Here is a 23,361-nt window from a genome sequence, read left to right as displayed (position 1 = left end):
GGGCAGAGGGGGGAGGGGTTAAGTAGTGGAAAGGAGAGAAATTAAAAGACTGGGTGTGGGGGTGAAATGACAGCTATGTAGTGCTGGAATGGAAACAGGGAGGGGGCTGGATGGGTGAGGACAGTGACTAACAAAGGCTGAGGCCAGGAGGGTCACGGGAACATACGATGTATTGCAGGGAAAGTTCCCCCCTGTGCAATTCAGAAAAGCTGGTGTTGGTGGGAAGGATCCATATGGCACAGGCTGTGAAGCAGTCACTGGGATAAGGGGTATCGTGTTTGGCAGCGTGTTCAGCGGCAGGGTGCCAACTTGTTTTTTGGCCACAGTTTGTCGCTGGCCGTTCATGCGGACAGACAGCTTGTTGGTTGTCACGCCTACATGCCTTCGTCAGTCACTTTCCTCACCCATCCAGCCCCCTCCCTGTTCCCATTCCAGCACTACACAGCCGTCATTTCACTGCCACACCCAGTATTTAATTTCTTTTTATTTTTCTCCTTTCCACTACCTACCCCCTCCCCCCTCTGCACCATCTCCCCTGCCCTCCATCTAAGCTGCAACACTTCACTGTCCACCACTCCCACCACACTATCCCTCCCCCTTCCCCTCCCCACCCCAGCCTCCTCCTTACCCCCACCCAGTCGCCTCTCCCATTATGCACTGGTGCTGCTGCTCGCAGTGTGGTTTCAGCTCGCCGATACTGCAGAACTGCAGACCTGTGTGCAAGTTGCGTTTTTGTGTGTGTGTGTGTGTGTGTGTGTGTGTGTGTGTGTGTGTGTGTGTGTGTACTGCCTTAATGGCCGAAAGCTATAACTGTGTGAATCTTTTTGTTGTGCCTATCGCGACTCAGCATCTCCGCTATATGGTGAGTAGCAACTTTCCTTCTTTGGTATTGTTACAATAAAATTTTAAGTAACTGTAACTGCACGTTAATTACCTTTCCGGAACCTCTCCCACTTCAGAAACTGAGCTCTTACTTTAACACTCAATAAAGGTTATCTTTCTTCAAAAATTGTAACTTAAAGTCAATACTGACCGTTTGAGAAACAAATGCACATCAAAAAACAAAGGAGACTCTGAAGCAGTAAACACTATTTGCAGCACACGGAGAACGTAACCAGAAGTTGTTAAAATATCTGACACAAAAATAGAATTTACATTTTGGCCGCAAACACTAAATCACACCCTTCCTCGGGGCAGCAGCTGTCACATGTCATAATCACTTGAGAGAAGGTTATATGGATAACACACTGCACAACAGTGTCTAAAAATTTTTGCCCTATTTTTCTTATACTTTACAAACCTATCATGTTTCATGAAGTCTTTTTGTGGCTCTAACGCAAAAAGTGCATTCTCATTCCGTCTGTTAGTGGGCAGAGCAACTGGCAATGCTGGAAAAGTTAAATTTTCCAAAGAATAACTATTAACTGGCAAAGCAAACTGGAGAGCTGCTGAGGATGGCAGCAGAGGGGGAGATAGTAACGTCATACACTCCGGTATTATTACAAGTGACTCCATGTTGTCAAATCCAATACAGACATCACTACAGGCCGTTACCTGCTGAACGCATTTTGGTTCAAAAGTGCTCCTCAGCGACCAACACTTCAAAATCATTTACTGAGAGCGAAATGTGTATGAATCCACATTTCCTCTGAATTAATCACTGGCAGCTTTAATATAGACTTACTTTCTTGCGTAAATGTTTATTGTACTATGCTCATTTTTAAACTATTGACTCATTCACACACCTGACAACGTCTTCATTCCGGCACCTTCAGGACTGAATCATATAGGCAGAACAATTTTTCTCCAAGTTTCCTTGCTAGCTATGAAATTTTGCAAAATTGGCATTTTTTAATATCATTCACAATATCACAGCAATTTCTGCCTAATAACACATTTATCCATATTGTAAATGGTATATTTACTGTGTGGGTTTATCATCATCATCATCTTCACCTTCTTCTTCTTCTTCTTCTGCTGCTGCTGCTGCTGCTGCTGCTGCTCACACGTTTCATTGGCACTATGACTTTTTTCTTCTTCCCAACGCCAATAACCTTAGTGACACTATCTGAAAGCCAATACAGCTGCTTCCCATCTTGTCCTCCTCCAAATTGGAATGTAGCTGCAGCCAGCCACATGACCAAGTTATTTTCACAAGAGCTGGGTCTACAGTAATGTCAGCTCAATTGTGTGTTTTAGCGAACTATTACTCACTGTCGACAGAGATTAAGTACTCAATTGATTATATTTTTTGTATTTTATACAACACAATTACATGAGCAATTCTCAATGCCATACTGTTGACAATACATTGGGAGCATTATGTCAACCCTCACAGCATGTGCCTTAAGTCTAAAAACTTAACGGTTATCAGTAGATACTGATTACGACATCATCAAATGCTTGTGCAAATGTGTTGTATAAAATTAGGTAATATATATGTTAGGAATTGCTAAGTGCAATTTATTTTTATGCTACACTACATTTTAGTCTGTCGCGTATAATGACAATGCAATTGAAGAATATTCCGAGCACCCGAGAAGGTTCCAAATTCCAAATCTAACTCTGAGTAACTTCTTTAGTGATTCTTAATTAGAAAGGTATTTAGCTGTAATTGGTAAGCAAATATTCAGCTTAATTTTTGTGTGTGATTTTTCACAACAGGAACACTACAGACACAGGATGCGTCTCTACACCTGGTTTTAAGTTCAAATAGAACATAAGAATCTCCAGAAACACTACTATAACTGACTGACAATACAGGTGGGCAGCTACTGGGAAAAGGAAAGCAAACAGCTGTAAGCCTGCGGCACCCACCTGTCCTCCGACTTCTGACAAGTAGAGTCGAGGGTAACCGCTGCACTCCCATTTGCCTCCGAAGCGCCATCCGACTCCTTTACTGCGGGTGGCACCTTCACAGCTGGCGGAGTCGCCGGAGCTTTTACGGCGTTTGGCGACTTCGCGACACACGGGGCTCCTAAAACGTTAGCTTTAACTGGCGGATTCACCTAAGATGGGAAAACGGGTATTAACGACGTATTACGTAATGCAATTACGAATTACTATTTCGTACAAATGACTAGAGACTCAATATAAATACTTTAGTTTTTAAATGTTTCAGCCAGTATTTTAAAATGACACTACACTAAAATAAATGTAACACACACTCGTAGTAATGTCACGGAGAAACACACGTGCACGACATACTGAGATATGCTGAAAGCACAAGTGATGCACTGAAATTGGTTTAGGATCCACATACTGATCACAGAAACACTGGTGCCACAAATGGATTTGTCCTCTTAAAGTCATTCTCCTGGGAAAGTAAACAGCATTTGACATGGGAGGGTGAGAGTGATGGCTTGTGGACACAGTAACCCTCTCCTAGAAAACTGACCAACACACTGGATCAAACACGCCACTGTGTATCAGTTTTGGATGTGGAGGTCTCAGGCAGATGCAAAAGCTCAAACTTCTCTAGTGTAAGCAAACAGTGTCAATGACAGATTTCTCCTGCACAGGAAATGTGCAGAGTAACTCTAGAATATCAGAGATGACTGCACGGAAACAGGGGCAGAAATAAACAACACAATACACCGTATCCAAAAGTTATGTAAACTTACACAACACTTCAGAATGAGAATAAATTCTTAAAACAGTCACAACTGCAACCTTCATAAAAACGTCATTTATATCGCAACGAATTAAATACACTATTGCCGAGGTGGACATACTCGAGATGTCAGTGTTAAAGGACTGTGAATGAGAATGGGTGCATCACACGATCAGTCCTGGACAAATATAGAACATGACACTATAAGATAATTGGATACATAAAAAGAAAATAATCTACTCACCACGTGGCAGCAGAAGGAGTCAAGTTAACTTGTGAGCTACCGGGTAAGGTACTTTTTCCTTTACCCAAATCTCTCTAACAACCCGCTCATCTAGATACACGGGACAATCCCGGGAGGAGGTGGCGTAGCTGCCACTGCAGTTATTACGGCGGGGAGGAGGCGGTGGACATTTGCCCTCGTGTGCATCCCTGCCACAGATTACACATCGGGCCGGGTGTCGACAAGACATTCTAGTGTGATTGAACCGACGACAATGGTAGCAGCACAATGGATTCGGAATGTACAGCCGGACTGTGATGATTTCATAGCCCGCTTTAATCTCTGACAGCAGCGCCACCCTGTCAAAAGTGAGGAAAAGAGTGCGGGTGGGCACCGAGGAGGAATCGACCTTTTTCATTACACGACGGACGGCAATGACACTCTGATCTGAGATTTAAGATTGTATTTCAGCCTCGGTTAGACCGTCAAGCGGCCCGGTGTAAACTACACCACCGTGGGAAGAATTCGAAGGTCTACGAGCCTCGACACAAACAGGTTAGCCGTGGAGAAGCGAGGCAGCAAGTAGCTGTCGTGCTCGAGAATCGGAAGCCGTCTCCAAAAGCGAAGCGCCATTCTGTAAACGAGAGCAAGATTTCACTGGGCCAGCAATGGCGTCGACACCTTTCCGAATAATAAACGGATTGACGGTGGCGAAGGACTGACTGTCTTCAGTACGTGATACCGCGAGGAACCGCGGTGCAGCGGGAAGGGTCTTCGTACGGTAGTCCCATTACATTTACATTTTGTCGACGGAGAGGACGAGTGACACGTCGCGAGGAAATTCCCCCACAACTGCCAATGTCTCCGACGGTGTGCTCCTGCCAACTGGGGGCCCCCTTCACGTGGGGGCGCACCTGCCTGACGTGACTGTTCACACCTCAGGTCACACCTCCCCGACACCTGACGGTTGGACCGATGGGCAATCTGGGAAGGTGACAGCTCAGGCAACCCCCCCCCCCCCCCCCCCCGGGCCCGGCTCGTACCAGGGGATACGTGCAAACCCTACCTGTCGACCCGGGGCAGGGAATTACGCGTTACCCGGTCACCTTTTACACGTCAGACGCGTGAGCCGGCCTTCGGGAGCGCACAGGGAGGAAGAAGAAAGAAAGAGGATCCTCAAACGCCTAAGCGGAGGAACGAGAGGAGAAGGGAAACAGTTGAAGGAAAAGGGAGCCAAAAAGAAAGTTGAGACCATTCGCAGGTCGCGACAGAATGCAGATTGTTCCCAATAATACCCCACACGTGCTCCCCGAGGGAGGGGGAAAAAGAATAGCAAGAGGATAGGGAGGAAAAAGTGCTGTAAAGGCCTCGGACCCCGTGGTAGCCGAGCGAGCACTAACCCGCCAGAGTGGCGAGCCCCCCTAGGGGGCAAAGTGGTCGTGAGGAGTCGGTACTGTTTCCTGGAGGCAGAGAACAAGCGGACAGTGCGATTCTATGAGCAGCCGTAAATCCTCTCTGTCTTATTGAAGGCCACGAACGTTCCATTGAAAGAGAGTCGTAACGAAGAAAGGGGAGGAGGGAAAAAATGAAGGGGTGTCACTTTGGTGGCTGCCAAGTGCCGGCCTTCAAGGACTCACTGCTACTGGGTGCAGAGTCTGGAGAGTCCTGTTCCACGAGATCTACAGACGTGTCGGCATTCTCCCTCTCTTCGTCTGTGTAATCCAGGGCAGAAAAACATGTTGGCAGTGTGTAATGTAGACACGGAGGTCAGCCGGTAATGGTGTCACGTGGCGATACCATTTAAAGGTACCTCTGTGTCGGCGAAGGAGAAGACAATTTATCTTTGTTCGATTTCTTGGAGCCTTTCTGATAGGCAGAAGAAGTCTCAGATGTTTGTTGACCGGAGGGATGGAGGAAGTCGTCGCACGAGCAATCTGTCCAACCTTTCCAGTTGTATTACAGGTGACTTTGTCCTGTGAGGCGAAAGTTTAACAGTCTGATGCACAGCTGGACGAGGAGATGCTGATGCTACCACGACACTGGGCAATTTCACAACCACAGCACTGAATTTGAGGTTACACGTCTGCATTGCCGTGTCCTTCGTGAAGCGAAATGTAGCAAAAACAGCGCTGTAAGTGCCAGATGAAAGAATGGTGGGTTTGTGACTAGTCAATGACTTGCAAGCGACTGGGTAAGGAACTTTTTCCTTTACCCAGATCTCGCCGACAGCCCGCTCACCGAGATAGGTGGAACAATCTCGAGAGGAGGCAGCACGGTCACCATTGCAGTCGATACAGTGGGGAGAAGGAGGCGGACAGTGCCCTTGTGAGCATTCCTACCAGAAGTTTGGCCGGGTGTTGACAGGACATTCGAGTGTGGTCGAAACGATGACCTGGTAGCAGTGCATCAGGTTCAGAGTGTACAATCAGGCTGTGATAACTTCATAGCCTGCTTTGATCTTCAACGGAAGCGTTACTCTATCAAATATGAGAAAAAGAGTGTGTGTGGGCACTAAGGGCGCATCTACTTTTTTCATCACCCAATGGACTGCAATGACACCCTGACCAGTGAGGTACGTTTGGAATTCTGCTTCAGTCATACCATCGAGCAGCCTAGTGTAAACAACATCACGGGAAGAAATCAGAGTTCTACGGGCCTCGACAGGAACAGGACAGCCGTGGAGAAACGAAGTGGCCAGCAGTAGTTGTGCTTGAGAATCAGAAGTAGTCTCCTAAAGCAAAGAGCCACTGCGTAAATGAGAGCAGGATTTTACAGGGCTGGCAATTGCATTAACACCTTTCTGAATATGAAATGGATGACCATCTTCAGTACATGAAACTACAAGGAACTGTGATGCAGCTGGGAGAGTCTTGGCATCAGGAGCTTCATTCCGTTTACGTTTGGTAGATGTGGACTGTCAAGATGATGACTGGCTCATTGCGAGAAAATCCCCCCGATTGCCAGCGTCTCCGATGTACGCTCCTTCCAACCGGGGGACCCTTAGGTGATTGTTCACACCTCAGGTCACACCTCCGGAACACCCGAAAGAGGGAAAAATCGGCAATTTGGGAAGGTAGCAGCTCAGGCAATCACCTCTCCCTGGGCATGGCCTAGCGGGGGCTACATGTGAACCATACCTGTCGACCCGGGGCTGGGAGTTATGTGTTACCAAGTAACCAGTTACACGTCACAAGTGCGGTCTGGCCTTCAGGAAAGCGCAGGGAGGAAAAGAAAAAGAGGAACCTCAAAGAAGGAAGCGGAGAAAGGATAGGAGAAGGTGAACGAAGAACGAAAAAAAGGAACAAAAACAGTGAAGAGTATTCTGATATCGACTACCAAAAAAGCAGAATACATTTCCAAAAACAGCCCAGCCATGTTCCCCAAGGGAGGGGAAAAAGAATACAAGAGGATAAACATGCAGCATGGATGGGAAAAGATGCTGCAAAGACTGGGGCTCCGTGGTAGCCAAGAACGAACCCGCCAAAGAGTGGTGAGCACCTGGGGGGAATTCGCAGTGTTGCAGAGAAATTCGGAGAACACTTTTCCCAGCATTTTTAGCCATTTCATCTACTGTGTATTCGTTGTGTGCCACACTGTTTTCTTTACCGATTTCTAGTAGTTCTTTGTTAAACATACTGTCTTCAACAGCAATATTTTTATATTTTAACCATTCTGATGTATTTTGCTTTTTGGAATTCGCATTAGCAACCTTCTCTCTTTTACAAGAATGGTACGGCATGTTATGAAAAACAATAACTGTATTTTCGTGAAGGCAAAAAAGAAATCTTTAAACCATTTCTTGAACATATCGGTGCACATCTCTTCATCTGATCCCCACTCTTCATGGGTCTGAAAATTCACAGGCAGCCTTAAAAAAAAAAAAAAAAACAACCACAACCCTGCTTTGCTCCAAAAGTGTGCGGTAACCAGGTGTTCACTCACTGGACCCTTGCTTCCAGTGGGTAAACTGGACAGAAACTCTTGTTTAGAGGATTTAATGGCATTATCCACCCAGATGTTACTTCAGGTATGTCCTGCATTCAACCATGTCTCGTCCAAATAGTAAATGGGCCTTCCTTCATCTCTCAACAATTTAATGGTTCGCAGATAATGCCACCTCCATAAAATGATGTCAGCCCTGTCTATTAGCATGCCATTGCTTCCACACCAAAATGTAAATAATATATAAAATGTAATTCTCCGAAAATTGCCCAACTCTAGATGTTTGTTAATGTCAGCAAGCACTTTGTAAATTGTTAACAATTTGTTGTGGAATAAATGAGGAGACGTGAACAACACTTACTGAAAGCTTCTGCCATGATTGTTCTTTTTTAGGAAACTTCAGAGTGTGTGGCCTCGTACTCATTTATCAAATGATACAGCAAAGAATAACCAACACCTGCATGTGCAGCTGTTTTTAAAACAATATCAGTCATTCATTGCTCTGGATACAACAGCTCTGTTTTATAAACATTAGGAACCATGTGTTTCTCTGCAGAACTTAATGACTTCTTTTTTTTATCACTATTCGGGTGAACTCAAAACTGACATGTCGACATCGATTGCTGTTATCTGTGGAGGATGACATAACGAGTTTAGGCATATGTGATACTAATGGGAGAAAAAAAGAGTAACTATTGGGTGAGCAGAGACCACTGATACTCACATTAATAATCAAAAGGTCTTCCAAACATGATAAACTTTACAATCAGATCCTATGCTCACACGCTAACAACTTTTACTCGCAACATATGCGGCCACACTGACCGAGCGCTTCCCGTATTGTTTACCGCTTGACTGCAGTGCTCTGGTCACATGATTTGATGAGTTTCCAGTCTGTCTCTCATTTCGGTGAATGGACTGTAGGCATAAGTGCAGAGTACGTAGCTCACGATGTTGCTTCTTTGAATACATTTCTCATTTCACCCCACCGCTGTCAGTACTCATTTGTTTGAGTCTGTTGTTCCTTTGTTTTCATTCTCCTCCAGCACTCTTTTCCCCATTCTTCGATGTCCAAGTTTCTGACACACAAAAGCGTATGTTCCATACGGATCTCTCTGTTCAAAAGCATTTCAGACAACAGTCTGTCTGTACCCTCAACAGTGAGTCTGTCGACATCCCATATTAAGAGGAAGAAAGCACCTTTTATGCCGTTCAGAATGCTATATACGGTGCCTTCCTGGATACAAGGGATCATTTGCTGCACACTGGGATTTTGTTTTTCCATCTCTTACAGTTGTGGGGTTAATATATTATCTATTATTATTGTTTATTGTGATGTGTGTGATATCCAACAATGACAAAAGCAAGTTTGTCAAACATTATTTAGTAGGAAAGCTCAACGTCGTTCTCTCTACCGAGGGATTGCTGTACGAGATCGGTCGGGGGAATGTTTGTGCATTATGTGCTTCCTTTGAAAGAGGAAAATTTAATGGCTGAGTGGTACCCAATTCTCCCTACTGACAAGTCGTTCATCAGAACTGCTGCAGGTCTGAAGGCAAACAAGAACACTTGCTGTGAATAACTGCAAGGAAATGAACAAACAAATTTATAGGGAGGACAAAAGAGACTAAACTTTAAGGAACTCAGCTAATTTGATCTTTGCAGCATCATTTGAGATAGGTAGCTGGGTAAAAATCAGAGAGAGGGAAAGGAAACATAAAAAAGTAAGCCTTGGCAACAAGGCCTGAAGCAACTATACTGTAGACATTGACAAAATCCTGCTATGGCTAGGGAAAGCAATAGGCTGACTGGCTTCTGCTTCGTGACATCCTAATGATTATCTTAAAAAGATGGTGCTTACGGAACTAACCTCTCTCCATAAACCACTGTTTCCCTGATACCAAATTGAGGAACTGGGAAAAACATGCGGACATACAGTCATGGGGCTTCAGCCTATCACTGCCATTTCAATCAGCGTGGATACGAGTCCAATTTAAGGGTCGGTTTGCCACCAACAAAAAATCTACGACCAAGCTGTTAGATCAGTTACCTTTGAAGACAGAAAGACAATCCTTCCACTGCTGCGAGCACGTGTACAGGCCACGCTATGCTATTCCTGTGTGGTCGTGGACGTGTATACGCACGCCACTCGGGTTTTCCTACAATGCTACAGACAACTTAAAGTGTCCCGAGCTGCCGAGCAACTTCTGTACCCGCGTGAACAAAAAAGTTTCAAGAATTTATCTTACAACATATGTGCCTTATTCTGTGCTACAATTTGCAAAAAAAAACTCGTTCTGATATGGCGCTTTTTATGACCACACGAATCGCAATGTGCAAGGACACGAATGGGCGTGTTACGTGACACAGTCCTTCAGGTACGAAACCCGATAACTCTAGAACGAAATGAGATATCCTTTTGCTCTCAATTTCAAACAAAATTTCTGTATCTTATCTACATTTCATTCACTGTAATGTATGAGCTAATATCAACCATACATAAAGTTTACACAATGCATTTTTACCTCTGCAGATTCTTTACAACTGGATGCAATGTTTTACTTTTTTGATGCTGTGCAATATTATGGATAACAAAAAGAAATTCAGTTCAAAATAGAGTGAAGATACGAGAGAGGTTTAAGTTAAGGGAGATTGATCGGGAGTAGGAGACAGCTGCTAGGCTTTCTGTCTGTGAAGAGCTGCCTGTCCAGTGGAAGTACACATTCAGTGCACGTCTCCACCTGCTGTAGTGGGCGAGCGAAATTCTGTGCAGACGTGAGTGGAAAGTGTCCTGAAAAGACAAGACTTTAATTCACAATGCAGAACTGTATCTCTGATATATTCTTCTTCTTCTTCTTCAACCTGGTACGGAAGCAGCACCTGAGGTGGAGGCAAGTGTTTGAGTTGAGGCCCACAAGTATGGATGATGTAATATAAACAAGTTGTATCGTTAATTGAAGAGAGAATATAAGTTTTAAATAGAAAGAGGTGTTTAAGATGCTTTTGTAGCTAGATAAAGAATTGAGCTCTCTTTCACCATATTAATTACCTCTTCGGTGAAAAAGACCCAATCACGACAGGGGGGGGGGCGGGAGGGGGGCGGGGGGGGGGGGGGGGGGGTTGAAACTGAATAGCAGGGTCAGCTCTGGATTATGCAATAAATAATAAAGGTGACGAAAGTTGTGCCAGGCATGCACACGTGGACTTTAAGGAATCAAGATAGTTTGATAGCTCAAAGTGCAAAATTGATAAATATTCAGTCCACAGACAAGTTAAGACCCACATCAAGCAAAAATAGTGCACTACTAATATTAGAAAAATTGGATAGTAAGTATTTCATAAAGGCCGGAACACTGTCTCTCAGCACAGGCACCAGCATTCGGCGAGCAGTACAGACATAACGAAAGCTGCCTCAGCACGGAAGACAGAGAGCACAGGGGTACCAGTGAAAAGGTTCTTCATATGTAGCGCATCGTGGGAAGACTGGCACAATTAAGTTATTTCAGAAAATTCAGGAGAGGAACTGATTGTGTCATTGAATAACCACAGTGACTTCCACTTCAAGTATTTGTGGGAGTGAAGAGTAATGTCATTAGAGTTTTTCCTATTGTGCATACAGAAAAGGTGCACAGGCAGATTCAGCTGAATTAACTATTAATATAGAAGCTGCTATCAGCAACTTTAGTCTTTAACTTACTAACAAAATCCCTTTCACTGTTTGGGATATAATTGCATTAACACTAAGCTAGTGTACTTTATAGTGCTGTTCTTCCTTCTGCCACATATAATACGTTCCGTGCAGGTACAGCAACTCTACACAACCACATACAACCCCCAAAATCTTCTGCTGAGGCGTCAATCCTATCCGAGTAATTTTTGATAGAATGTAGCTCTCAATCTCGGCACTCCGATATCAGGGCCCCACAAAACTAAATACCATTTTTATACCGATCGAAAATTGGCTTTACAAAGTTCTCGGTCAATGCAACAACAACGAAGTTACCAACTCCTTATCTCTAGTCTTTTTCGTACACTTCTGCAGAGAGTAGGATTACCACACTGCGCCGGAGAGGCGGGCGGAGCAGCAGTGGTGGCGGCGGCGGGGCCCGCGGTAGCTGCGGGTGGATCACCAGCTGCCGGGCAAGTGGCGGCTGCACCAGCTGCAGGGGCGGCTGCGCCGCCAGCCGGTACTGCTGTGCCAGCAGCGGCAGCGACACCACCGGCAGGGGCTGCGCGTGGGCGGGCACGGGCGGCAGCAGTTGGCCGGGCACCCCGACGAGAGGAGGCTGCGTGCAGACACGTCCCTCGTCCCAGTCCTGTGCACTCTCAGACTTTACTGTTACCAGTTATGACGGCTACCGTAAAAAACATGGATATACTGAAAGAACCAGAGGTTTTACAGAGTTTCAGGGAGAGCATAAGGGAACAATTGACAGGAATGGGGGAAAGAAATACAGTAGAAGAAAAATGGGTAGATTTGAGGGATGAAATAGTGAAGACAGCAGAGGATCAAGTAGGTACAAAGACGAGGGCTGGTAGAAATCCTTGGGTAACAGAAGAGATACTGAATTTAATTGATGAAAGGAGAAAACACAAAAAAGCAGTAAATGAAGCAGGCAAAAAGGAATACAAATGTCTCAAAAATGAGATCGACAGGAAGTGCAAAATGGCTAAGCAGGGATGGCTAGAGGACAAATGTAAGAATGTAGAGGCTTATTTCACGAGGGGTAAGATAGATACCGCCTACAGGAAAATTAAAGAGACCTTTGGAGATAAGAGAACGACTTGTATGAATATCAAGAGCTCAGATGGAAACCCAGTTCTAAGCAAAGAAGGGAAAGCAGAAAGGTGGAAGGAGTATATAGAGGGTCTATACAAGGGCGATGTACTTGAGGACAATATTATGGAAATAGAAGAGGATGTAGATGAAGATGAAATGGGAGATACGATACTGCGCGAAGAGTTTGACACAGCACTGAAAGACCTGAGTCGAAACAAGGCCCCGGGAGTAGACAACATTCCATTAGAACTACTGATGGCCTTGGGACAGCCAGTCCTGACAAAACTCTACCATCTGGTGAGCAAGATGCACGAGACAGGCGAAATTCCCTCAGACTTCGAGAAGAATATAATAATTCCAATCCCAAAGAAAGCTGGTGTTGACACAAGTGAAAATTACCGAACTATCCGTTTAATAAGTCACAGCTGCAAAATACTAACACGAATTCTTTACAGATGAATGGAAAAACTGGTAGAAGCCAACGTCGTGGAAGATCAATTTGGATTCTGTAGAAATGTTGGGACACGTGAGGCAATACTGACCCTATGACTTATCTTAAAAAATAGATTAAGGAAAGCCAATCTACCCTTGAGCAGGATGTAATTTGATTTATGTGCTGCTATCTGAAGTTTGGATTCCGTAGAAACACTGGAACACGGGAGGCAGTACTGACCTTACGACTTATCTTAGAAGAAAGATTAAGGAAGGGCAAACCTACGTTCCTAGCATTTGTAGACTTGGAGAAAGCTTTTGACAATGTTGACTGGAATACTCTCTTTCATATTCTGAAGGTGGCAGGGGTAAAATACAGGGGGCAAAAGGCTATTTACAATTTGTACAGAAAGCAGATGGCAGTTGTAAGAGTCGAGGGACATGAAAGGGAAGCAGCGGTTGGGAAGGGAGTGAGACAGGGTTGCAGCATGTCCCCGATGTTATTCAATCTGTATATTGAGCAAGCAGTAAAGGAAACAAAAGAAAAGTTCGGAGTAGGTATTAAAATCCATGGAGAAGAAATAAAAACTTTGAGATTCGCCAATGACATTATAATTCTGTAAGAGACAGCAAAGGACTTGGAAGAGCAGTTGAACAGAATGGACAGTGTCTTGAAAGGAGAGTATAAGATGAACATCAACAAAAGCAAAACGAGGATAATGGAATGTAGTCGAATTAGGTCGGGCGATGCTGAGGGAATTAGATTAGGAAATGATACACTTAAAGTAGTAAAGGAGTTTTGCTATTTGGGGAGCAAAATAACTGATTATGGTCCGTGTAGGAAGGATATAAAATGTAGACTGGCAATAGCAAGGAAAGAGTTTCTGAAGAAGAAAAATTTGTTAACATTGAGTATAGATTTAAGTGTCAGGAAGTCGTTTCTGAAAATATTTGTACGGAGTGTGGCCATGTATGGAAGTGAAACATGGACGATAAATAGTTTGGACAAGAAGAGAATAGAAGCTTTCAAAATGTGGTGCTACAGAAAAATGCTGAAGATTAGATGGGTAGATCATATAACTAATAAGGAGGTGTTGATTAGGATTGGGGAGAAGAGAAATTTGTGGCGCAACTTGACTAGAAGAAGGGATCGGTTGGTAGGACATGTTCTGAGGCATCAAGGGATCACAAATTTAGTATTGGAGGGCAGCGTGGAGGGTAAAAATTGTAGAGGGAGACCAAGAGATGAATACACTAAGCAGTTTCAGAAGGATGTAGGTTGCAGTAGTTACTGGGAGATGAAGAAGCTTGCACAGGATAGAGTAGCATGGAGAGCTGCATCAAACCAGTCTCAGGACTGAAGACCACAACAACAACAACAACAACAACAACAACAACCACCCCAAGAGGACCAAAAACGCCAAAAAGGAGATGGAAACAGCAAACTAAACAATAGCACAGACCAAAACAAAGCCAGGAGGATAGCCAGGTCCGACATAAAGAAGTCCACTAAAAGGGAAAAGGGGGGACCGGACAAAGGAGCAAGGATACGGAGGGAGAGGAACAGGGATGGTAATGCAGCCTGGAAAGGAAAGGAGACTGCAATAGCTCGGGGCCCCGTGCACACCACATACATACCCACAAAAGGACTGTGGAACATCCAAGGTGAAAACCATTAAACTGTCTTAGCAAATACACAGCTGTAGTATGCCCCACTCCCCACCCCCTGTCCCATGGCAAAATAACTGACAAACTTTGTTATGCCTGTAACATGGACAGCCATTTCCGTAGTTAACCTTCATCTTAGTAGCCTCCGAAAAAGTTTGTATTGCTTTAATATGGTAAGGCTGGTAGTCCAACCAATAGAGAATTTCTGGAGTGATATTCCAGGATCTTTGGTACAAAGCCCAGTGCCTTTTCTTGTGTGTATGGTTCTTGGCTTTATTTACCTCCTTGGTGAATCAGAAACATCACTTTTGGTTTGGAATGAATCAAAAATCTTGTGATATGCTCCGTAATGACCACACGTCATCACTGACCAGAAGACTTCTAACGTTTTTCGGACAACAAGAGACAGTGTGGTATCGGGTTGCAAGGCACACACATCTCTCAATTCAGTTAACTTGCATGTTGTGTGTAGCCGATCCTCTTCCTCTGATCAGCTACATCAGTCCCCCGCAAGCTTCTTCTCTGAAGACTATAATTGGTTAAGAGAATTTATTAAATTACATCTGTATCCTTGAAATAATTTTGGTACTCGTATAATACTTTTCAGTTCCATCACTTTATATTTTTAACTTTTACAGATAATAACTTCTGCAAGCTAACTTATTCCTTACACGTTAGACTCATTTACACATATTCAAATAGCATACATGTGTCTTGTTTTGTTCACAGCCAAGACATGAAATAATTTAAGTCTCTATTCTCAAGTGAGTCCAATACATGAATGTGCATAGCACTCTATATTCCACTGTTCAATACTCTCTTTTACAATCACCACAGACATTAACACATCAAAGAATACGACATAATTATTCGTCGAGTTCACCTCACGTCTTCTGTGGCACTGGCGGCAAACATTGATGTCGTCAGTGACTAGCCCTCTTACAGTCTTCTAATAACAAACATCTGATCTGCACCCAGAAATAGGCGGACCGGTAAAAGTGACCTCACTCTACCGCACTTGTACCTAAAATATCGGGTGTTCGAGACAGTTGAAGGCCAAGTGTTTCTAGAATTTACACCAAAATTCTTGAGACACTACAGACTATGTATGGGGTTGCTCGGTTGTCTGGTGCAATTCTTTCTGTTTGATGTCAATGCGGTGACTCATGCGTCTTTGTGGTGATGAAGAGATGAAGTGACTAGGACACCACAAACACCCAGTCAAGAGTGAAGAAAATATCCGACCTGGCCAGGAATCGAACCCGGGACCTCGCGATTTAGAGGTAGCGATTCTAACCACTGGCCGCTGGCTGTGGACTCTGATACACACCATTAAAAGCCACTCTTGGTTAACAGAGACAATATCTGGTGGTATACATGCAACACAGCTATTTTCATCAATTGAGTATTGAATTTGTTTGTGATGTTCCTGACATTTTACTTTGCGGCTGCTTTACTGAGGAATCAACGGTTTGTAAGAAATATAAATGTATGAATCCCAATCTAAAGATTCAATAATGGGAACATGACTCACAATCTCCAAAGTGAGATGCCACAGCATAAAGAAAAGCTTCATAGATTCCACAAGTTGTTAGATGAAATTCATCCCAAAATCGACCTCATCTTGTAGGCACAGTGAAGTCAGTTTCCTGTTCCTAGATGTGTTAGTCTACAGAAGAACTGACAGTACTCTACGACACAGAATGTATGGAAAGTCTACAGACACAAACAGATACTTACATGCAACTTTGCACTACCACGCAGCCTGGAAGCAAACACAGCTCAACGTCTTTGCATATAATCTATCAGTGATAACAACAGCTTGGAAGCACAGCCGAATTTCTTAAAGGGGACACTGAAGGCCAATGGCTATATTGATTTGCCCATGGATACAGCTATAAAATGAAATAGTATTAATTACACTAACAAAAAGGCCAAGGAACAGCTTTCTAACTCTGTGATGCTACCATTCGTTCCTAGTGTTACTGACTACATAAACACAACTCTTCAGGAACATTGTATAAGAGCCACATGAAATAAACAGAGAGAGAGAGAGAGAGAGAGAGAGAGAGAGAGAGAGAGAGAGAGAGAGAGAGAGAGGGAGAGGAGATGAAGAAGAGGAATTTTTCTGACAAAATATTTGGACCTGATCACCTCCGTGCTGTGGTAGTCTATGAAGTCACATCTCTCTGTAAATAGACAAAATGGGAAGGGCAGTAAAAATGTATGAAACAGCACAAATGCAACACGTATCTTCTTTAAAAAAAAAAAAAAAAAAAAAAAAAAAAAAAAAAAAAAAAAAAGTGGTAGTTGAACATCAGAAGAACTGTGCTCAAGATTTGATTCCAGTAATTTACAAGTGCTAGCCAAGGTGTGTAACCTTATAGAAGGGCAGTCAAAGAAGTGGGTGAGATTTCTAAAGACAAATATAATTTCAATAGTGACAATGGCTATCGGCTTCCAGTATTCTGACTCCCCACTATCAATGAGAACTGTCCAGCCATAGCGCGTTATGAATACAAACCACAACCGGGAAAGCCACCTCTACAGCACAGCAATAATGTTTTGGTAAACTGTCCCCTCTTTCTCTGCCTGATTAATTTTCTATCCGACGACAAAGGCCAGAAAAATTTCACCCAATCACCCCATTTCATTATGGCAAGCACAGGAAAAACTCCATTTTGTAAGTGAACATGACATTGGTCTTTCAGTGTTCAGCTAACCAGGGACACCAGAAGATCCTGAAGAAGATCCCAGTAGAGGGGTTGAAATGTCGATTGTGGTATAAGAAACTGGAGATTAACATCAAGTGCTCCAACAACCTAGAACATTCTAGCTTCAATGATAATGGTCACAAGAACCTGTGGACTCACATACCTACAGATGGTTACTTGGATTTTTGTTGTCACTCGCTGCTGTGTTTCAGAAGCATCTTCTGTGGCAGTGCACTTGAAGTAAATAGTATTTATTCAGCAGAAGTGAATAACAAAAATATAAAGTAAAACATAATTCTACATCTTGCAGAATCCTTATGGATCTTTCAGGTCTTAAGCTCGATTCCCAATAAATGTACGCCTTAATGGTTCTAATCTCCAGTTCTGATTTTATGATGGACCATACTGCCTTTGATTTGTTTCCATGAGCCGAGATGTATTTATTATTAACCATTTCTTTTGCTGCTTTCACTACCCTTTTATACTATTTAACATAGTAAATGATAACAGGGGTTTTGTTGTATTTCAGTTCATTGTGCAGCTGTCCTTTTTTTTCATTGGATATTTTTATTCCAATTTACCTTATTGGACACTTTTGTCTGGCATACTCTAAATGAAAATATTTCATTAAATACATGTAAAAAAATTCAAAGAAATATGTTAAAATGTACAGAGACTGGAATCTCATCTTGAATTGCCACTCCACCTCTTCTAATTCAGAGCAGACATATCTTAAGTTTTCACCAGTGAAATGTCTTTAGATGTAAGTTTTTTATAGTACTTTGTTCATTTGCATTCGTCATTTCAATAAACAAAGCAGAACGGTCTGAAAATCCTAAATCTACACATAACTTCCTTTCATCATCAAATGTATAATTTGTTAGAATATAATCGATACAGGTTTCGGTATTGTCATTTTTTCTTATGAATTCCGTTAAGTTTGCCTTGAACCCAAATTTTTTGATCAGGTCCATAAACTGCACTGAGTCACTGGTTTAATTTGATAAATTTATATTGAAATCAGCGGTTTTTAAAATCTTTTTTTCTTTTTGTCATTACTGACTTTCTGTAAAAGACCCATTAACTTTGGTAAATATCATTTTGTTACTGTTACACCTGGAATTGTGTATATAGATATAAGGACAACATTTTGTTTTTCTAATTCAACTGAGCAGGTTTCAAATACACCTTCATTTAGAAAAACCATCTTTCACTTTGTACTCTAAGGAGTTATTTACAAGTATTGAACAGAGTAACACACCTACATGCAGTTTATCAAGGCAATGCGTTGAAATATATGAGCAATAGTACATTCTTTAACAATAAAAATAGCTTTTTAACCTAACCTTGTTAATGTCGTATTTAGGACCCTGTTATGGTTAATCAGGGGAAAAAACAAATAACCATGGAAAACATAATTCCATTGAAGTTTGAAAGAATCTCTCTCTAAACGTAATTTAAAACGTAAGTTGGTGTTTAACTACTTTGCTTACGACAAACTCCGTTGATGGTAAATTGTGGACTACTGACGGACACTTAGTGCGGCGGAAATACAATGGTGCTCAGCAATATAAACAAATTTTAGACATTAACAACACAACTGCAATATTTACCACACTGCCAAATGGAAACATATCTATTCAACGGCGCTTGCACCGTAATTTTGGTCCTACACTTTCATGATAAAACATTATAACACGTATTTCAAACAACCCACCTTTGCAAAGATTGAACACTCGTTCCTTGAAAAACTTGTAGTAGTTCGCAGAAAATCGCCAAGAATCTGATAAGACAGCTATTTTGCTAAGAAGTTTAAAACACATGTTTTAATATTTCAATACTCTGAAAATAATTACTTGTCGGGAAAAGTATTTTTTCGGTTTGTATAGTTACGATATTTTAGATATATTACAAGCAACAAGTTTTCACTCCTGCCCTTCCGCTGACAACAAACAAGTGCCGAATTCGATCTTCTACTGTCTTTCACGGTGCTCGGCGTGAAGTGGTGTAATGTTATTGTAAACCATGCGTATAGAAACGTGTTATTTTTGTTCTTCCCGTATCTATCCGGGACATGGAATACAGTTCGTAAGAAATGATTGTAAGGTGAGTTTTTCCCGTGTTGGATAACAACGAACATTTGTTTCTGTAAACTGAAACGAAACTCGTTCTTAACGCTAGTGTCTCATATTTTTGTGATTTATAGATCTTCAAATTCTGCCGATCGAAATGTCATGCGGCTTTCAAGAAGAAGAAGAATCCACGTAAAGTAAGGTGGACCAAAGCTTTCCGAAAAACAGCAGGAAAAGAACTTGCTGTAGATCCAGCTTTTGAATTTGAGAAACGAAGGAACATACCACTGAAGTATGACAGGGAGATGTGGTCAAAAACTGGTAAATGCTCTCTTGACAAAAAAAAGCTTATTAGTCGTAGTCAAATTGTAAAGTAACAAGCAAATTTGTTGCAGTATGTACATCAAAGTATGTCAATGCCGATATACTGCAGTGGGCCTTTTTAAATTTTCACGTTGTTGTCATTGTTGGCTGGTAAACTCTGAGAAAAGTTATTTTAATCAAATTGTGGAAGTACGTTGGCACATATTATATACAAATAGGCTATCATACAGTAATCTTATAACAGTAACGCCATGAAAATAAATAGCAGAAATATGTACACGCATAGAATATGTAAAGATGCTTTCTTTACGAGAGTTGTGCTCAGCAGCAGCCTCGCTGAAGGAACCATTCCAGAAATTATTTGGCAAAATCTAAATCAGGAAGGCCAAACAGTATGTCGCCTGTCGAAGTTAATGAAATGGGATATGAGCATTTAACAATATTACTCATCAGTATACTAACTACACTCCCTAATTTGGTTGGTACCTGTTGTATAGTGTTTTTTCTTTCATACGCAGCTTACAAAATATAACTTCTATCAGTAGCTTACAAAATATAACTTCTAATAATAGCCTACGAAAATAGTTTTGTTTTATTTCTTTGCATCTTTATGTACTATGGCTGGACACATTACAGACACAAATTGGTGACACCATGACTATGAACAGTGTGCTGTGCCACAAGAACACTCTTCAGTTTGCCTGGAAAACTGGTAGCTCGTTTTGGCTCCAACCAGAAGCCATACCAGGTGATGGCATTTGACTTCTATCAGTTGGGTTACTGGCAGCAGTTGCCTCACAAAGAGCCATCTGAGAGCATGAGTGTACTCTTAGGTGTCTGATGATAAGCGTTCCTTACAGTGACCTGTTGGAAATGTATGAGTAGGCAGATATATTCATACTTGCCACAGGAAATTAGTTCTTAGTATTGTGCCAACAAGTCACGGATAGTTCCGAACACTCACTCTCTCTTCCATCTGTTATTTTCATTATGATGCCTGCATTACATGGCCAAGAGTGTATCTAGGATAGGAGCTGAGCTGGTGAATGACAAGAGTTTTTGAGATTTATGAAAAATGTCCCCAGGTACTCTTGCTGCTAGTCACCATTCACTACACACTGTGCCTTTCTGTGAACTAACACTAAATTGATTTGTCTGTCTATGTGGTGGAGAAGGGTTCAAGTTAGCTGAATGCCCCTGCCTATTGATATTAATTTCACTGCATGCCAGATTTCTTTTTGTCCCAAAATGAATTTATTGCTGTTATACTTAACATTTAATGTATTTTTTTTCATTATTGCATTGTGCATGGGTGATGGACACAGATAGGACAGTTCCTTAAATGGCTGTTGTGCAATACCCAAATGGCATGGCAGTTGTGCCATACCTGTTGTAGTCAAAACAAGATTTTGAAAAAGACATTCACGTCATTGTAGCTACTACATTGAACTGTATTTTTTCTTTTCCAGTGGAAGCTATGAAGCGTGTAGACGAGATCAGGCAGAAGCGAGAGGCCCACCATATCATGCAGCGGCTGCGGAAGGGCCGCGAGCTGGAGACCCAGCGCGACATCAAGGAGGTTCACAGGGACCTCTCACTCATCCGGTCTCCTGCGGCAGGCCTCAAGGAGAGGGCCAAGGAAGAAGCCTTCGTTCAGGTTGAGGAATCTGACACAGAAATGGAAGTCGCAGAGACTGTTGAGCCGATGGGAGCTTAACCGTGACTGTGTGTACTTATTTGTGCTAAAGGAAAGTGATCCGAAGGACTGAAATTGACAAAGAAAAGTAATCCGTGATGTGTAGCATATTGCATTGTGTTATTTGATGACAAGTTTATTTAAGAACTTACTGTTCTAATTTCACCAAATAAATTCGATAAGTTACCCAGTTAGTGTTTTGCTCCATTCTCCTCAAATGTTCTCTCTCTTTCCTTCCATCCCTCCGTCTCCCTCTCTCTCAAAAATTGCTAATGTTGCTGCACATACCAAATACCATACATCTTAGCACTGACATTCGTAATATTTGTTCATTAATTTTCCTTCATTTATCTTCTTCCTATTCATAAAAATTATTTTACAATATAATTAACATGTAACTGCTGTGACTTGTCACCAATGAGCATCCAGTAATTATTTTAAAACAAATTGATACAGGATTAAACAAAGTTCACTGAACCATTAAGAAGTTTTTCAAAATTAAAGCACTTAAGTGGCAGCTGTTAATGCAAAATTTGTACATAGTTGCCAATTTAGTGCATTAACTTTGAAAAACTTAATAATGGCTCAGTGTACTTTGTTTACTCTTGTATCAAATTGTCTTAAAATGGTTACCGGATGTTCATTTGCGACAGTCACAATAGTTAAATGTTAGTTACATTGTAAAATAATGTGTACTAGGAGAAAGAGGATAAATGAAGGAGAATTAATGAGTAAATGTTATGAATGTCAGTGCTAAGATGTACCATATTTTGTTACGTGCAGCAACATTAGCGGTGCTAAATAGATGTAACACAAGGTGGTCTGTTGATAACTGATCCTAAGTGACCAGTGAGAGATTAAGAAGGAGACAGTGTGTTCAGTAAGTTAACTTTTCATGTTACAATCTAATCAATAATTTGGATTGTGCTTCCAAGTTCGTGGTACTAACAACACAATTTTCATGTCACTCTGTGTTCTAAAATGTCTTTGTCTAGCAGTGACAGCCTGGTGCTTTTCCTCTGTCGTGGATAAGTTGGAAATGCATTCATTGCACAGAATTGGTAGAAGAATAGTTCTTGGTAACAGATGACAGGCAAGGAGAGGTGATGTAGTTTGAGTGCTGAAACTTGGCAGATTATTGGTGGGTCCATTGTCTCATGAAAGTAGCCATATGTGGCAACATTGTATGGTACACAGTTGCTTTGCTGGTGTTAAAAGATATTTAAATCTTCCTGTGCAGCTGCTAGAAAATGCCTGACACCCTTTATTTTATTTACTGATTTTTTTTCACATCAGTTTGCACTGTTGGACATAATCTGTTGTGAAATGTGACACAGTATAGCACCACTATTGTTTGCATACTCCTGAATAAATGTCTCTGTAGCTTGAGGTCTAGGCTAGTCAGAAAATAAGTTGTAGTCAACGAATGTGTCGACAATAAAGTTCGCTACAGTTAAATTAGTGATTGTTTTCTTTATATTGCCCACAGACATTTTTATTGCTGTGCCGAATAGCTAGTAAATTTTGGGGATATGATGTGCTACACTGAGTATATTGCACCATTCACTGTTGTATTCGTATGTTGATTTATCACAAGTATCTCGGCTTACTACTCAGAAATTTGCCTGGGTTCTCTTTTTTGTTCTCATAAACATCTGTTGATACACCACTTTCTAGTCCATTTCTTTCCTTTCTCAGACGTTATGTCTGGTTAAAAATGAAAGTGACGCGGACCTTGATCAAGCGTGACTTCCTTTTAACTGTACGGTATATGTTACATTGCATTTAGGAACTTTCGGGTAATTGAACATAGACCAATAACTACAGATTTCTGTAATTGTATATATATGTTTGGCTGTAGCTGTATTGCGTTGATGTACTGGTGGATACTGCGTGG

The 23,361-nt window shown here is 42.0% G+C and overlaps 2 protein-coding genes across 2 annotated transcripts in view; one reads left to right on the top strand and one right to left on the bottom strand.

Annotated features, from left to right (window-relative positions):
- LOC124718875 overlaps positions 1–19,082 on the bottom strand; it is a 44,956-nt gene extending 25,874 nt beyond the window's left edge. Inside the window, exons 1-3 of the mRNA XM_047244513.1 lie at positions 18,986–19,082; positions 11,834–12,064; positions 2,818–3,008 (exon numbers count right to left, since the gene is read on the bottom strand). Coding sequence (XP_047100469.1) covers positions 2,818–3,008; positions 11,834–12,064; positions 18,986–19,006 — 443 coding nt within the window. The 5' untranslated portion in view covers positions 19,007–19,082. The remainder of the gene's footprint in view (positions 1–2,817; positions 3,009–11,833; positions 12,065–18,985) is intronic.
- Positions 19,083–19,320: 238 nt separating this feature from the next.
- On the top strand, positions 19,321–21,658 carry LOC124718876 (probable ribosome biogenesis protein RLP24). The gene is made up of 3 exons (XM_047244514.1): positions 19,321–19,478; positions 19,579–19,765; positions 21,238–21,658. Exons 1-3 carry the CDS (start codon positions 19,398–19,400, stop codon positions 21,483–21,485), a joined length of 516 nt encoding a protein of 171 aa, XP_047100470.1. The 5' UTR covers positions 19,321–19,397; the 3' UTR covers positions 21,486–21,658.
- Positions 21,659–23,361: the final 1,703 nt, after the last annotated feature.

Source organism: Schistocerca piceifrons, chromosome 10 (assembly GCF_021461385.2).
Source record: "Schistocerca piceifrons isolate TAMUIC-IGC-003096 chromosome 10, iqSchPice1.1, whole genome shotgun sequence".
Lineage (NCBI taxonomy): Eukaryota > Metazoa > Arthropoda > Insecta > Orthoptera > Acrididae > Schistocerca > Schistocerca piceifrons.
This window is presented reverse-complemented; position numbering and strand designations above follow the sequence as displayed.

What these genes read in the sequence shown, in the direction of transcription:
- LOC124718876 (XM_047244514.1), top strand. Translation starts at nt 19,398, where the DNA reads ATGCGTATAGAAACGTGTTATTTTTGTTCTTCCCGTATCTATCCGGGA. An exon ending in TCGTAAGAAATGATTGTAAG is followed by an intron (nt 19,479 to 19,578) that starts GTGAGTTTTTCC and finishes TGTGATTTATAG; the next exon opens with ATCTTCAAATTCTGCCGATC. An exon ending in GGAGATGTGGTCAAAAACTG is followed by an intron (nt 19,766 to 21,237) that starts GTAAATGCTCTC and finishes TTTCTTTTCCAG; the next exon opens with TGGAAGCTATGAAGCGTGTA.